The 16,214-nt window shown below is 29.4% G+C and overlaps 2 protein-coding genes across 4 annotated transcripts; both read left to right on the top strand.

The window, feature by feature from the left end:
* Positions 1-5: 5 nt before the first annotated feature.
* Positions 6-9,109, top strand: LOC106360462 (signal peptidase complex catalytic subunit SEC11C). 3 transcript variants are annotated; one of them, XM_048738461.1, is made up of 8 exons: positions 6-177; positions 3,249-3,361; positions 3,493-3,564; positions 3,659-3,694; positions 3,764-3,809; positions 8,576-8,663; positions 8,757-8,814; positions 8,896-9,109. In XM_048738461.1, the coding sequence occupies exons 1-8, from the start codon at positions 99-101 to the stop codon at positions 8,944-8,946; spliced, it is 543 nt and encodes a 180-aa protein (XP_048594418.1). In that variant the 5' UTR covers positions 6-98; the 3' UTR covers positions 8,947-9,109. The 3 variants fall into 3 exon arrangements, with proteins under 3 accessions (XP_048594418.1, XP_048594417.1, XP_048594419.1); XM_048738460.1 differs by having other exon boundaries at positions 34-177; positions 3,234-3,361; XM_048738462.1 differs by lacking the exons at positions 8,576-8,663; positions 8,757-8,814; positions 8,896-9,109 and adding an exon at positions 4,096-4,267 and having other exon boundaries at positions 34-177; positions 3,234-3,361; positions 3,764-3,836.
* On the top strand, positions 4,471-6,801 carry LOC106402870 (uncharacterized protein At2g29880-like). The gene is made up of 3 exons (XM_048738459.1): positions 4,471-5,149; positions 5,526-5,874; positions 5,958-6,801. The coding sequence occupies exons 1-3, from the start codon at positions 5,010-5,012 to the stop codon at positions 6,564-6,566; spliced, it is 1,098 nt and encodes a 365-aa protein (XP_048594416.1). The 5' UTR covers positions 4,471-5,009; the 3' UTR covers positions 6,567-6,801.
* Positions 9,110-16,214: the final 7,105 nt, after the last annotated feature.

Here is a 16,214-nt window from a genome sequence, read left to right as displayed (position 1 = left end):
ATAAATGTACAAGTCGTGTGCCTTGGGAGACTATTCTCCTCCTCTGCTTCGCTTGAAACCACGTTCGTCTCTGCGATCTGAAACGTCGAAGGTGAAAGATGGGTTGGCTAGGAGAAACCGTAGACTCAGTCAAATCTATTCAGATCCGTCAGCTTCTCACTCAGGCCATCAGCCTTGGTTAGTTATTCGTTTCCTCTCATATGTTAATCTAGTTCAGTCCGATTTTGGATTTCTTTGATGGGAGTTTTAGTAACTTGTATGTAGCTAGTAGTAGTAGGGTTCGATATTGTATGCGGCTCCTAAGTTGAATCATTTTCCATAAAATTAGGGACCCTTATATGATATAACTAGTTTTGTCATGTTTTTGTTAACTAGTCTTAGTGAGGGAGTTATTGGTAAATGAATTCTTGAGAATTTGAAATTTTGTTGTTGGTTCATGGATTTTTAAAATTTTAGTAAAATCATCTTTGTTGGTTTAATTTTTTCTTTAAATCCATTTTAATTTATTGTTATTCAAAAAATTTAGTTATTGTTGATTCTTTAAATCTAGTGTTATTTAGAGATGAATTCTCTATATTTTAATTATCAAATACAATTTTCGAAATATCATGTATATTTATGAGAATGTCCAAATTTTTGTAATAAAAAAATCCAAAAAAAATAACTATTATTAATAAAGATCTACTGCATCTCAAATCAAAATTATATGTACAACTAGATTTTTTAACCGCGCTACGCGCGGATAAGATATTATATGTATTTCTCAATTCTAAAAACTAATGTATAATATTGTATTATATTATTTAAAAAATATAAAATAAGACTACATAACATAAATATATTTTTTAAAATTTTCTTTGTGGAAATCATTATGTTCTTTGATTGTTGTACTTGATTCACATATTTGCATAGATATTTGTGATAAATGAATAGCTATATTTTTATTATCAGTAAATAATATATATTTATTATATAATATATAAGAAAAATGAAATTATTTACTTTTTAAACAAACGTGTCTCATGTTGGAGACTAGCCCCTCTGGTTAGGGAAGTGGAGACTAGCCAATATGATATAAATGTCTCATGTTGGAAACTTTTTTCCATATCATGTTGGAGACATTTACTTTTTTTTTTCCATATTAAGCTTTTATTTCTTTCACAGAATTGATATATATATATATATATATATATGTCATAAAAATTACCAGTTTTACTTATTTATTATTTTGTTTTTAATGAAAATACACTTTTTAAATAATTTAATTTAAAATAAAATTATATATTAATTTGATGTATTCTAACACTTTGATTGATTTAATTAATTTACTTTGGTGGATAACTAAAAAAGTTTTCATATGAATCGGGGAAAGCAAGCTTATGTTGTTATATTATATTTATTTATGTATATAGAATCTATATATAATGCTAGTGAAATAAAGAAAAAATATTATTTTTTGTAACTTCTAAAAGATACATTATAAGATACATTATTACAATTTGAAATTAATCAAAATTGAATAAAATGGTAATTAAATATTTGTAAATCTAATTATTTTTTTATCTTGTTTAGTTGGATTCTCATGAAAAGAAATCGATAGGTTAAACAAATGTTTCAAAATTTGTTGTGTTATTGTTTTGTCTATAAATTCCAAAATTTATTGAATTGATATATTTAATTATTGCACTTTTAAATAATATTTTATTAAGACATTAGAGAACTATTTTTTGTGTTTTTTTTCAAAATTTTACAAAAATCTTTGTTTTTTCATATTTGTCACGAAAATATATAAGTTAAACTTACTTTTACAAAAAATTTAACTTTGTCAGGAAAACAAAAATCTATGTTTTTTCATATTTGTCAATGTTCTCACACTTTCAAAGAATATATTAGGTTAGTCACTTATTTTTTTTTTTTTACAAAACAAAGTATCGGAGTCTTGAAAGTTGAATTCATATTATTGTAACTTTACATAAGAGTTTGTGATTACATACTTAGTGATTCTTGTATATGAGTCCAAGAAAGTTTCAATGGCTTAGTGGTAACTGCACTATATTTATGTCATACTAACCCGGCGGGTTCGATCATTTCCTTAATTATTGCACTTTTAAATAATATTTTATTAAGACATTAGAGAACTATTTTTTGTGTTTTTTTTCAAAATTTTACAAAAATCTTTGTTTTTTCATATTTGTCACGAAAATATATAAGTTAAACTTACTTTTACAAAAAATTTAACTTTGTCAGGAAAACAAAAATCTATGTTTTTTCATATTTGTCAATGTTCTCACACTTTCAAAGAATATATTAGGTTAGTCACTTATTTTTTTTTTTTACAAAACAAAGTATCGGAGTCTTGAAAGTTGAATTCATATTATTGTAACTTTACATAAGAGTTTGTGATTACATACTTAGTGATTCTTGTATATGAGTCCAAGAAAGTTTCAATGGCTTAGTGGTAACTGCACTATATTTATGTCATACTAACCCGGCGGGTTCGATCATTTCCTTCGCATTGTTTTTTCATTTTTTACGAAAAAATAAATGAGATGACGTGGCAACTTCGGGCTTCTCTGATTGGTTGATTTTCCTATCTTACGTGGACACCCTCTCCATGGCTTATATTTACCTTTTAGTATTGTATATTGATAATCTAATTCATCATATTTCATATATTTATCATTTTCAATGCATAATTATTTTTTCTTTAATAATATATTCATTATTGAATAAAAACTATCATAAGAATGCAGACTACTTTCCAAGTAAAACTATCGAGAATAATAGATTGGACATGTGAATACGGGGGCTGTTCATTGGTGGCCTACGTCAAAAACATAATAGTTATAGATATATCCATATATAAAGCAAGTTTAAACGAGCTAAATCCGATTCAGTTTGAGGACAGAAACTTGTTCGACCACATTATCATTTGTCTGCTCAAATTACTTAAATAGTGATGTCAAAACTGATTTTGGAAAATTCATCAATATCCATAAAAATACAATTTTCATTTGGATCATGTCTATTGGACCATGTACAGTTTATCTGGATGCGGACGACCTATAAATATGGATGACCCATTTGATACTTCTAATTTGTTATATGTCTTCATACACTAGTTTTATTTGGGTTTAGTCATATTTTAGGCATGTTTTTATTTGAGTTTATACTATCAGTGTCTTGAAACAGAAAATGTCCATCTAGACACCCATTTGACACCCTAATCTCAGTTTGTTGTCTGATAGGGATGATTGTCACATCTTCTTTGATCATATGGAAAGCTTTGATTTGTGTCACTGGAAGTGAATCCCCTGTCGTGGTTGTTCTCTCCGAAAGCATGGAACCTGGTTTTCAAAGGGTGAGCATCTATATGTTTACTCAATAGCGGTATTGCTCGCTCTATCTAGACGGATATGTCACTGATAATCTATTTTGAGGGTCAGCATCTTTCTGTTTACTCAATAGTGGAAAGAATTTGATATCTTGTAGGGTGATATATTGTTCTTGCACATGAGTAAGGACCCCATTCGAGCTGGCGAGATTGTTGTTTTCAATATTGATGTAAGTTTACATTTCTTTTGCTTAGTATTGATTCAGTGATTCATCGTGGGATCTTTCTCCAATTTGTTATTTTGATTCGTGCTTCTCTTTTTAGGGTCGGGATATTCCAATTGTCCATCGTGTCATTAAGGTAAAGTTTCTCTAGATTTCCTCATTATCACCTATATGATTCTGATTCTTTAAGGTTATTACATTTCAGGTTCACGAAAGGAAAAATACTGGAGAAGTCGATGTTTTGACAAAAGGTGTTGGTTTTCTTGATTTAAAATTAGGGTGTGACTGGTAACCATCAAGGAACATTAGGAATGATTAGGAAAAGAATGAATAGGAATAAAATTTTGGGAACGATGAGGAACGAGTGTTCCTTATCAAAATTAACAAGGAACAAATTTGCATTATAATTCTCTACAAAATAGGGAATGAGAAGGAATGAAGAGGAAAAAATATTCCTTACGAATGGTAACATTTTTGAGGAACATTAAGGAATGCAGTGTTCCTCTTCATTCCCTTGGTTACCATTCAAACCCTTAGTTTTAGTGGGTGTTATTGAATTTGGTAGTTTAATGGAGTTTGATGGAATTTAAGTCTGATACTAAATCCAGTGTTATTCAATTGTGGAATTGAAAAAAATGAATTAAAATCCAGTGTTATTGGATTAAGGATTTGTCAAATAGAATTTGGAAAGAATTAAATTCCCCTGTTATTCAATATCTTCATAGATTGTATGAGAAATAAGTTATAATAGATTTTAATGTACTTTTCCATAAAAAACAAGAGGAAACAAATCCTAACTTTTTTACGTGGATTTCAAATCCTTCCTGCACCACCATTCCTTTCTTTATCATCCTTCTTCACCACAACTTATGATCCTTCCGAGTTCAAACACGACAAAGACGACGGCTTTATGGTCTTGGCCAAGTACATACGCGTGTTCGGCAAACTGCTCCGGTTGTGACCAAGGAAGGAGGAGGAGAGAAGAAGACGGTGACGATGCAGTTTCTGTTGCCGGAGATGTACAAGAAGGCGGAGGATGCACCGCGTCCGACGGATGAGAGAGTAGTGATTAAGGCGGCAGGAGGGAGAAATTACGGTGTGGTTATGTTCAGTCATATGGTGTTGTTTATTTGGATACAGTTGGGAAAAAATCATGGAAGTTGTTGAGATCAAGCAACCATCTGGTTGAAGAAAATAAAAATCCACTGAGTTTTTAAACGTTGGTAACCAAATGTTTGTTCTTTTCAAAAATCTTCTCCATATATTACGTTCATTAGTTACTAAACAGATTTTGTTACCTAGATTCTCTGAATATCAATGATTTTATATTTTTAAATCGTTTGTTTCTTATCTCGTAGATATCAAGAAGTTTCTCTATATAAACTGTTTACAGCAACTAGCGTAAAGAAAAATCACTCTGCAAACTGAAGTAAGTTGTTTTGTGTATCTTAATGGACAAAAACAATTCAATATTCATATGTTGTTTTTTTAAGACTTACACATCACTTTCGTTAATATTTTGCAGGTGTCTTACTATTAGCAAGTATCTGACTGTTCCGTACGATCGCCCTATCGCCATTATGGATAACATGTAAGTTATTGTTTTCAGTACTGCAATTCCTTTCTCAATTTTGTGAACTTTATATATTTGTTTCGTTTCATAGATTATCTAGAGTTCTTTGGTTGTAAAATATTAATGTGTGATTGTTTCAAGACACGTCTTGGATATATTATAGCTTTGACTTGATTAGTTGTATGAAAAAAGAAACGTATTGATCTAACTCAAATGGTATTGACACGTCTTTGGAGAATTTCTTTTATCTTTTGGCCTTATCTCAAATAGTCTTCCACGTTAACATATGTAAAAAAATTAATTATATAATAGAATTTCTATAAATAAATATAATGTAATAATATATATTGAAATATTTATAAACTATAAACATAATATAATGTCATTTGACTAGAAATTTGACGGAAGATTCACAACAAGAAAAGACGAAAGGTGCATATGAATTTTGGAACATTCGAGAAACGACAGTGTTGATTCGACTTCTCGTTGACGGTATTAATCAAGGGTGGCGCGACAAAAATGGGAGCATGAGCAAAATGACTGTGGAAAAAAAGATTCTACCGATTTTGAATGCCACAGTTGGCTGCCAAAAAACTCATAAGCATTATTTAAGTAAAATGAAGAGTTTAAAGAAGCTCTATAATAGTATGCAAGACCTTATCCGATTCAGTTCTGGATTTGGATGGGATCCCATATCTAAAAAGTTTACAGCTCCTAACCACGTGTGGGATGATTACGAAAAGGTAATCTTATTTTTCTAAAGCTTAAATATTTCTACTATAAAGTTTTTAAACTAATAATATATATGTATATATATTTATTAAAGGCACATCCAACTAAGAAGAGTCTGCGAGACGAAACTTTGGAAGATTATGAAGACTTACAGCTAATATTTGAGCAAGGATTAGCTACCGGAAAAAATGCTATTGGTTTAGGGGACGATACCGATGCACCAACTTTTGGAGCTAAAGATGATGAGCCGTTTGAATTAGATCCTAGATCTTTTGGATATGCTGAGAAAGAAGGATCTCAAGCATCAGGGTTTTTGAATTCAACTTTGCCAAGAAGCAGAAAAGGCCCATCAGAGAAGCAACCCCTTAAAAAGAGAGCTAAAGGTGTCGAAGGTGGAGAATCCAGTAACTCAAACATGGATGGTAGCCATATGGAGAAGTCTTTTAAAGAAATGATTGAGATAAGCAATCAGGTTGTTAGTTTGATTCAACAAAGAGAAGAAAGACAACAAAGAGAAGCCAACTTGAGAGAAGTGGAGAAAAACAAGAATAATATCTGGGAAGCAATCAAAGAAATTTCTGGCTTGGAGGAAGATGTTCAGTATGATACTTTGAACGAGCTTCACAAGTGGGGGATGAAAGACGTGTTCATCAACATGTCTGTTGAAGAACGTATGGGGTGGATACGAAGGAACGTTAAATGATGCTTTGTTTTCTAAATTGCTTAGTTTCTAATGTTTTTTCTTTCAATAATAGCATGTTTCTTGATTTAATTATAATAAAATTTATTTTTATTGCAGTTTAAGAATTGAATAAAATTTGATAGCACTAACATTATCTTTGTCAATATATTTTAATATATTATTCCATATATTTTAATAATATTAGTATCACTAGTTGTTTGAGATAATTATATTAGTCCATAAATTTTAAAATATTCATTTTTGCTTGCATAAGGTTAAGAAAGGAAGATGAAGATACTGATGTTATAAGAGAACAAACAGAAGACGAAGATTTAGATACAAAAGTGTTGCATTTGTTGGTGACAATGACCGGATTGGCACAAATATTGATTGCACATCGATATTTCAAATTTAAAAGCTATATTGAATATCCAATTCGACGTCCCATCACAAGAGTTGGATACGACTATATACACAAGGTGATGCAAGAAGATCCTCAACATTTTCGACAGTTGTATCGAATGTATCCAGATGCGTTTCTCAAGCTATGTGACCTTATTAAAGAAACAACACATCTGAAAGATACGAGATTCATCTGTGTTGAAGAAATGGTGGCCACTTTTCTAGTCACCGTCGGCCAAAATTCAAGGTATTGTCACACCAAAGATACTTTCAAAAGGTCAAAATTTGCAACAAGCACAAATTTCCACAAAGTCTTAAGGGCAATAAATACAATTGCTCCAAGTTTGATGGCCAAACCCAAACTCACGGTACCTGCGAAAATCAGAGAAAGTACAAGGTTTTATCCTTATTTTAAGGTATGTATACTTTTTAATTTAATTTATTTTTTATTTATTATTATATTCAAGAAAACTAATATATCATTTATATTTTAGGATTGTTTGGGAGCAATTGATGGTACTCATATACCAGCTATGGTGTCTATGTGTGATGCTCCTAGCTACCGCAATCGAAAAGGACAAATATCACAAAATGTGTTGGCTGTTTGCAATTTTGATATGGAATTCATATATGTTCTCAGTGGATGGGAGGGCTCAGCTCATGATTCCAAAGTATTATATGATGCTTTAACGAAGAGAACTAATAAATTTGAAGTTCCACATGGTAACTTTTTGTATGGTAAATCATAATCCAATATTTTTATTTAATAAATGATGAGCTAATAGTTTTATTTGAATTTTATTTCAGGCAAATTTTATCTAGCTGATTGTGGATTTGCTAACAGACGCAGATTTTTAACTCCTTTTCGAGGTACTAAATATCATCTTCAAGACTTTACTGGCCAAGGCTGTGATCCCGAAACTCCACATGAATTGTTCAATCATCGTCATTCCTCCTTAAGAAACGTGATTGAGAGAATATTTGGAATATTCAAATCACGATTTCTAATATTTAAATCTTCTCCTCCGTTTTCTATCAAGACACAAGCAGAATTGGTATTGGCTTGTGTAGCCTTACATAATTTTCTTCGAAAGCATTGTCGCTCAGATGAATTTCCTGTTGAAGTTGCCAATGAAGCTACCAATGCAGAAAATATGGAAGGAAACAATGTAAGAGATGATTCTGAAAATGTTGAAGAAATTTTTGAGACACAAGATCAAGAAAGAGAAAGTGCTAATATCTGGAGAGAAGTTATGGCTGAAGAAATGTGGAAAGATGCAACTACTTAGTTTTTTTTTTCTGGCAACAACTACATTGTTTTATTTATTTGCAAAAGATATTTTAATAATGATTTTATTATTTTTTTATTGTTGATTTGGAAACAAAGTCTAAGCCCAAGTACGTCGTCATAGTTCTAAAATCCAATTGCTTATCACGTAAAGAATCTATTCCCTTTATCTTTATTTTCCTTCTCATCTTTTAAGAATCCAATGAAATCCATTAAAAAAATCCTAATTACGGTTATATTTAATTCCGCCAAACTTCCCAATCCAATACCAGCCCCTTAGTTGTTTATCATATTGTTATTATCCAACGCCCATTCACATTTTCATTTCTAATGTTTCCAGGTGACAATAACCCTGGAGATGATAGACTTCTCTATGCTAAAGGTCAGCTTTGGCTTCATCGACATCATATAATGGGTCGTGCTGTCGGGTAATTAATTTACTTTAATCACATATTTGTACAGTGTTTAAATCCAAATCTGTAGTTACCATAAATGCTTTTACTTTTTTTTTTCTCCTTCAGCTTCTTGCCTTATGTTGGATGGGTGACTATAATCATGACAGAAAAGCCTATCATTAAGGTCAATACATTATTTGTTCTCACTCTATGATCCAATCCATGATGAACACTCTATGACATTTTTGCATGGTTCTTCTTACAGTATATTCTCATAGGTGCATTGGGTTTACTTGTTATTTCGTCCCGAGATTGACTTGAGTCTTTTTGAAAAAGAATGGACTCTGCATGCAAGACCTTTGGTTTATCATCCTCTGGTCTTTGTTGTATCAATGAAAGCAAACAAATTTAAAAGACATCATTTTTGTTCTAGACCAATTTAAAATAATACAATAAGGAAGCTAAGTTTTAATCGTGGAGATTAACTTAAAATCAAAATTTGCCTTCTTATGAAAAGCCTTGTTGGACAAACAACTAAATCCCCTATATATTATTTGAGAAGCATTGCAACATTTTTTTGTATCCACGTGTCATCATTAGAATGATTCTTAGAATCCTTAGAGAAATAGGTTGGTCCATTTAAATATATAATAAGTTTTTTATTAAACCACAATAAATACATTATTAATGTGATTCATTATTTCCTTAAATAAGATTACGGAATTGCCTAATGTGGCTAAAGCATATATGACATTCAAATTTTGAATTTATTTATATATTATATTTTGAATTTTTAAAAACGAGTATAAATTACTAAAACTGTTAAAAGTTTCACATTCAAATTTTGTAATCTATGATTTAAAACTTTTGTTATGACATGATACAGATAATTGAAAAATAATATAAGTTGAAAGTCTCATTTAAAAAGTATCAAAAATAAAAGATATATAAAATATGTATCATTTTAAATTAAACTCTGTGCCATATAAAAATTCACAAATATCTTAATTTTAAAATTTACTTTGAACATGTTTTTGATAAAAAAATTTGAAAAAATATTGACAACTTAATTTTTTAAAATATTATAAATTACTTAAACCATTATTCCCACAGTGAAAATTTTGTTATCACTAATTTAGACTTTTTGCTATAACAGATACAAATGATAAAAAAAATATGAGCAAAAAACATCATCTAATAAATATTAATATTAACATATATCATATATATGTTACTATCATTTAAATTTAATTATATATCATATCAAATAGAAAAAATATTTTTTTGTTTTATTAAATTTATTTATATGTTCGCACCAATTTAATTATATAAGTAGTAGATAATGACTTTTTAATTATTTAATATATATTTATTATTTCATAATATGCTATAAACATATAATATATAAAATATTTTACATATATAATGTTCAGTCCGCGCAAGGCTCGGATCTTAACCTAGTTAGAATTAAACCCGAACCTGAAACACAACCGGATTTTTATGATGTCTGAGAACTTAGATGACCAAAATTTAGGCATGGACAATCTGAGAACTTAGATGACCAAATTTTAAACATGGACAATTTGTAACTGAATTCAAAATTAGAATTAAACGCGAACTGAAAAACCATATTTGTATCTGATCTGAAAACATATCAGAATAGATTATGTATGATAGATTATTAACCAAACTGAATGATTCAAAAAAATCTCATATTGGGTTATAAAATATAACAAATCTGAAATAGTATTAACCAAATCATACTCCAGCATATATAAAACTCAAATGTACCATAAAATGCTGAACCCGAAAACTCAAATAACTCGATTCGAACCCAAAAACCCAGACCCCAAATTGATTCTGAGTTTTATTAATTCAAACTGAATAAATCAAAATTTGTAAACAGAAAACCCAAATAGTAATGAAAAATTTACACAAGGGGTTGATCTGAATAATAGTATTTTCAGGGTAGGTATTAACTAACTAAATCAATATTAGGTAATTCGTTAATTTATAACTGAATCAAAAATCTGAATTAAACTCGAACTGAAAACCATATTTATTTTTGATCCAATCCGAAAATATATCATAATAGATTATGTCATGGATTACTAACCAAACCTAAATGAATTTGGATTCAAAATAATCTTTATTCTTAGTTGTTAAATGTACGAAATCCAAAACGATATTTACCGAGCCATACTTAAACATATTTAAAACTCAAATGTATCATAAGAAGCTGAACCCAAAAACTCAAATAATTCGATCCAAACCCAAACTCCCAGAACTAACCAAATTGATTCTGAGATTTATCTATTCAAACTGAATAAATCAAAATTTGTAAACATAAAACAAAAAATAGTAAGAAACAAGTTGCAATAGTGGTTAAACTGGATAAATAGGGGTAGGTATTAACTAACTAAATCAACATTAGGTAATTCGTTAATTAATAACTGAATCCAAAATCTGAATTAAACTCGAACTGAAAACCATATTTTTATTTGATCCAATCCGAAAATATATCATAATAGATTATGTCATGGATTACTAACCAAACCGAAATGAATTTGGATTCAAAATAATCTTTATACTTAGTTATAAAATGTAACAAATTAAAAACGATATTTACCAAACCATACTTAAACATATTTAAAACCCAAATGTATCATAAGAAGTTGAACCCAAAAAATCAAATAGTTCGATCCAAACTCCCAGAACTATAACAAAATCGATTCTGAGATTTATCCATTCAAACTGAATAAATCAAAATTTCTAAACATAAAATCCAAAATAGTAAGAAAAATGTTGCACATATGAGCTGGATAAATATAATTTCAGGGGTAGGTATTAACTAACTAAGGGAGCGACTGGTTTTCCCGCTACCACACGCAAACGCAGCTTTTGCGGTTGTTAGCGATTATCGGCGGTTTGCAACAATCACTCAAATCGCTTTAAACCGTTTCAAACGGCTCCAGCTAGCGTTTGCGGTTGCGGACGGTTGCGGGAGGGTAAAATTTTTTTCTTTTTTTTAAAACAATATATATACAAAAGTAAAAATATTTAATAAAAAATTTAAAATTCAAATTATGAAAATATTAAAATATATCTATTATATTTTAATTAATATTATTAAATTTTATAATAAAAACAATTTCAATAAATTTTCAAAAATTAAAATTATAACATTCTAAATATAAATTTTATATTTATTATAATTTTATGATTTTTGATATTTTTATAATTATATTAAATGTAAATATTGTTAATTTATTATTTGACTGTTACCGCATTTGGTAGTTAAACCAGTCATAAGTCACCCGCAAACACACCAATTTTTAACCGCAGTACTAGTCGTACAAATCTCTTAAAACCGCTAGAAATCGCAACCGCCCGCATCCACAAACTCCCGCAACCGCGACCGCTGCGTTTTAACCAGTCAGACTCTAAATCAATATTAGTTAATTAGCAAATTAGTCAATTCATAACTGAATCGAAGTCTGAATTAAACTCGAACTGAAAACCTTATTTTTTATTTGATTCGGTGTGAAAAATATATTAGAATAGATTATCTTCTGGATTAATAACCAAATCAAAATGAATTTGGATTCAAAATAATTCTTTATACGTAGTTATAAAATGTACTAAATCCAAAATGGTATTAAACAAATCATACTTAACCATATATAAAACTTAAATGTAGGAAGCTGAACCCGAAAATCATATAATTCGATCTGCACCCAAATGACTATAACCAACCAAATTGATTCTGAGATTTACCCATTATGACTGAATAAATCAAAATTTTGTAACCGGAGAACCAAAAGTACTAATGAAACAAATTGCACAAAAAGGGTTAGTCTGAACAAATATAATTTCAGGGGTGGATACTGACTAATTAACCAAATATCAGGGACCTATATGAGAATAAAATTTTCTTTTGATTTCACTCCTTTATGAATCAAACAACGTTGACAATTAAACCAATTCGTCTTAATAATGTCAAAAGCCCTTCTCTCTCCCATCACATCCACCGATCACTCCCAAGCTCAAGAAACAAGTCAACGACACCGTCACCCTCCTCAAAACCCAGCAAAAGTGGTCTAAACACGATGAAGAACTCCCTTCGTGGACAAGATTGAAATAGAGGTTCGATTGGCTATCGAATCAGAGAAAAGACGAGGAGTTCTTTTCAAATGGGTTCGCTTCTTCTTCGTTCCTAAAGCTCTTAGCGAGACACATAATCCTCGACGAGTTTCAAAACCTGTTGGGTCATCTCAGAGAAGAGAATGTGAAGCTTACTCATGAAGCCGTGGAGGTTTATAAACATGTAGTTGAATCGTACGGTTGTGTGCCTGATGTGATTGCTTGCCAATTTTTTTTAGTGAGGTTTATCAAAACAAAATATTTGCGTGCCAAAATGAAATTTTACCAAGTGTTTTCACCTCTAAAATGACATTCCTGCTATAATAGTGATGTTTGGATTCCCGCTTAATAAAAATCTTTCCTAGCACGAATTTAATGCTATGATAGATTTGTGCTCCCATTTTGACACTTTTAGTAGCAGTTAGTGAATTCGTGCTACCGTGCAAACAATTGGCTTTTTCTCTACTAAGGTAGTTTCTAACTCTCTTTCTTCTGCTTGCTTTTGCTCTTCCTAGGGCTCTCTCTCCCTCTTTCCTTAGCGGCTCTTGAGATTTTGTTTTGTCTAATGTTTTTCTGTGTATTGCCACAAGAAATTAGGTTAAAAACTTATAGTGGTTTACTAACTCCTAGACCCAATATCAATCTCATGATGTTATATCATTGCCCCAAATCCAAATTTTTGTGCTTTTTTTAATCTAGATTATCAAAGCTATCAGTGCAGATTTCTTCCATTCTATCCATTTGACCTTCTAGGTAAATTTTTGAACTCCTTGACTTGTTGATCCAAACGCACATAATTTTAGCACAAAGAATGGTACGGACATAATATTTTTAATGAAGCTTCTATGTGTTTGTAAAGAAAAAGAAGTATATACCAATCACAAACATAACTAAACAAGAAACTGCAGATGGATGACAAGCAAATTTAGCATACGTTTTGGTGGAACTACCAACATTGTTAGCTTTCACAGAGAGAAAAGTTGTACCTCATGGGGCCAAATACATAGTCTTTAATTGTTGGGTATCAGCCAGTTTCTACATCTTAATCTACCCACATAAATTTTGATTTGGACCTCTTCCTAGGCTACCTGAACCAAACGCAAAGCTTATAATCAATGCTCTTTTTCATAGAAGGTTGGACTTTAAACTACATATTACATAAACTAATGTCACTAGCAAGTCTTTGAAATTGAAATTGATGAATACATTGTACTATCGTTCATACTTTGAAATTAGCAATTCCGTTATGAAGGAACGAGCTTGAATATCATAAACTTGAGACAGAAGAATCCAGAGAAAATATTAGTCGAGACAATAAAGAAATTCCTGAAATTTACTCAAACAGTACATGCTGGAGAATATAATTGAACACTTGTATACTAGGTTGATACTCACGCATTGCGTGGAGTCAGATGGGTATAAAAATTATATATATCTAAAGTAAGGCTGTTCAATACGGTCTTCAGCCCGATTTTGGTTCGTTTTTTTTGTATTTCGGTATATAAAAGTTAGATACTATATTAAAATCGTATCTACTTTGGTTTGGTTCGGTTTATATACTGTCAATTTTAAGTTTATTTGATTTTATACCAAAAAACTTAAACTATATTTATCTTTTATAATATTTTTTCAATTTAATTTTGTATGATTAAAATTTGAATTTATTAAACAGTACTATAATTTTTAAATAGGATGTTTTTCTATTTGATTTAACTATCAAAATAACTATTAGATAAATTATAAATATTTAAAAAATACCGAAAATAACAATTCCAAAAGATTAAAAATGGACGAATGCACATACTTTTGATATAATAATAAAAGATCGACCTTAAAAACAAATACAACTTACTTGTCTAGAACATCCCCTATATATTAATCCTGGAGCACTGCAACATGTTTTTGTAGCCACATGTCATCACGAGGATGAATCTTAGAATTCTTAGAAAAATAAGTTGGTCCATATAAACATATACTATGATTTTTATATGGTAATTAATGATTATGAATAATACAATCAGATTAAGAACATAATAAAAATTAGATCTTTTCTTATATGTTATATTTTGAATTTTAAAAAACAACTATAAATTGCTAAAAATGGTAAAAGTCTCACACTGAATTTGTTGTGATCAATGGTTTAACTTTTTTTTTGTTCAACCAAGATACAAATGATCAAATATCGTAGGGTGGACATTCAGATACCCGTTCGGATTCGTATTGGATATTTCAGTATAAATGTATAGAATACGTTCAGGTATTTCTACACTTCGGGTCAGGTTCGGGTATTTTATGTTCGGGTTCAGATATTTTGGGTCGGTTTCGAATATTTAAATTTTGAAGAAAAAATAAATAAATAATTCATTTTTAAGTTTTTTGTATTTAAAATATACTTTTAACTTAAATGGGTTTCAAATTTTTAAAAGATAAAACTATTAATAGGTTTGAAGCTAAAACTTTAAAAATAGAAAGACACTAATATAGTTGTTGTTTTGAAATTTTAGATGAAATTTTGTTAATGCAAGTAACAATAGGTGGATATGTATTTTAAATGAGTAGCAAATGATTTTGTCCATAATTATATGTATACTATCTAATTTTGAGCAATGTGCATCATTAATATAATTATTTTGAATAAAATGAGAGAAATAAACTAGAAATATGGGGTTAATTATATTTATGTTTGGATCGGTTCGGATTTTTGGATCGGATTCAGATATGGGTTCGGTATCAAATAAAATGTCAGCCCTAATAAATCATATGAATATAAAGTCTCATTAATAGATATTCATATTATATATGTGTATATGTTAATATAATTTGAAAGAAATTATATACTGTATAAAAATATGTTAATTTCAAAATTTGTAGTGAAAACGTTATTGAGATCTTAATATATTAATTTTGAAATTAGTGTTGAAAAATCTTACATTAAAAGTTTTGTAGTTAACAATTTCATTTTTTGTTACAGTAAATATACAAATGTTATAAAATCATATAAGTAGGAAGTATCAATAATAAATATTTATATTAAAATATACTATATATCTATGTCAATATCACTAAAGTCTAATTTATACCATATAAACTAAATAAAATAATTTTTTTGATTTATTTATCAAAAACACAAAATGTATTGGTTTTGATTTATGTGTTTACTCTTATGTATATACTTTTATGTATAGAAATTATTTTTAAATAGGTAGGTCTAAAATCTTATTTGATTCTGATAATCCGAGAAACATACTTCTTCAATCGAAGTGATTTTTAATATTAGAAGTACTATATATATTATTTCATTCATATTAAATAATATAGTCTAAATTTTTATTCTTAAAAATATTTTAATGAAATATCATGACAAAATTCCAATCACCTCATTTTGAGTTAGTTCGAAGAATGAGAGATTTGATCATTCGTCTAATATTTGTTTCTGTCTAA

The sequence above is a fragment of the Brassica napus genome, chromosome A8, assembly GCF_020379485.1.
Source record: "Brassica napus cultivar Da-Ae chromosome A8, Da-Ae, whole genome shotgun sequence".
Lineage (NCBI taxonomy): Eukaryota > Viridiplantae > Streptophyta > Magnoliopsida > Brassicales > Brassicaceae > Brassica > Brassica napus.
Note: the sequence above shows the minus strand (reverse complement) of the source record. Positions and strands in the feature narration are given on the sequence as shown.

Coding starts and splice junctions, on each gene's coding strand:
- LOC106360462 (XM_048738460.1), top strand. CDS start 99: ATGGGTTGGCTAGGAGAAACCGTAGACTCAGTCAAATCTATTCAGATC. Junction 3,362..3,492: donor TGGAACCTGGTTTTCAAAGG/GTGAGCATCTAT, acceptor GATATCTTGTAG/GGTGATATATTGTTCTTGCA. Junction 8,664..8,756: donor ATAATGGGTCGTGCTGTCGG/GTAATTAATTTA, acceptor TTTCTCCTTCAG/CTTCTTGCCTTATGTTGGAT.
- LOC106402870 (XM_048738459.1), top strand. CDS start 5,010: ATGGACAAAAACAATTCAATATTCATATGTTGTTTTTTTAAGACTTAC. Junction 5,150..5,525: donor ATCGCCATTATGGATAACAT/GTAAGTTATTGT, acceptor TCATTTGACTAG/AAATTTGACGGAAGATTCAC. Junction 5,875..5,957: donor TGTGGGATGATTACGAAAAG/GTAATCTTATTT, acceptor TATTTATTAAAG/GCACATCCAACTAAGAAGAG.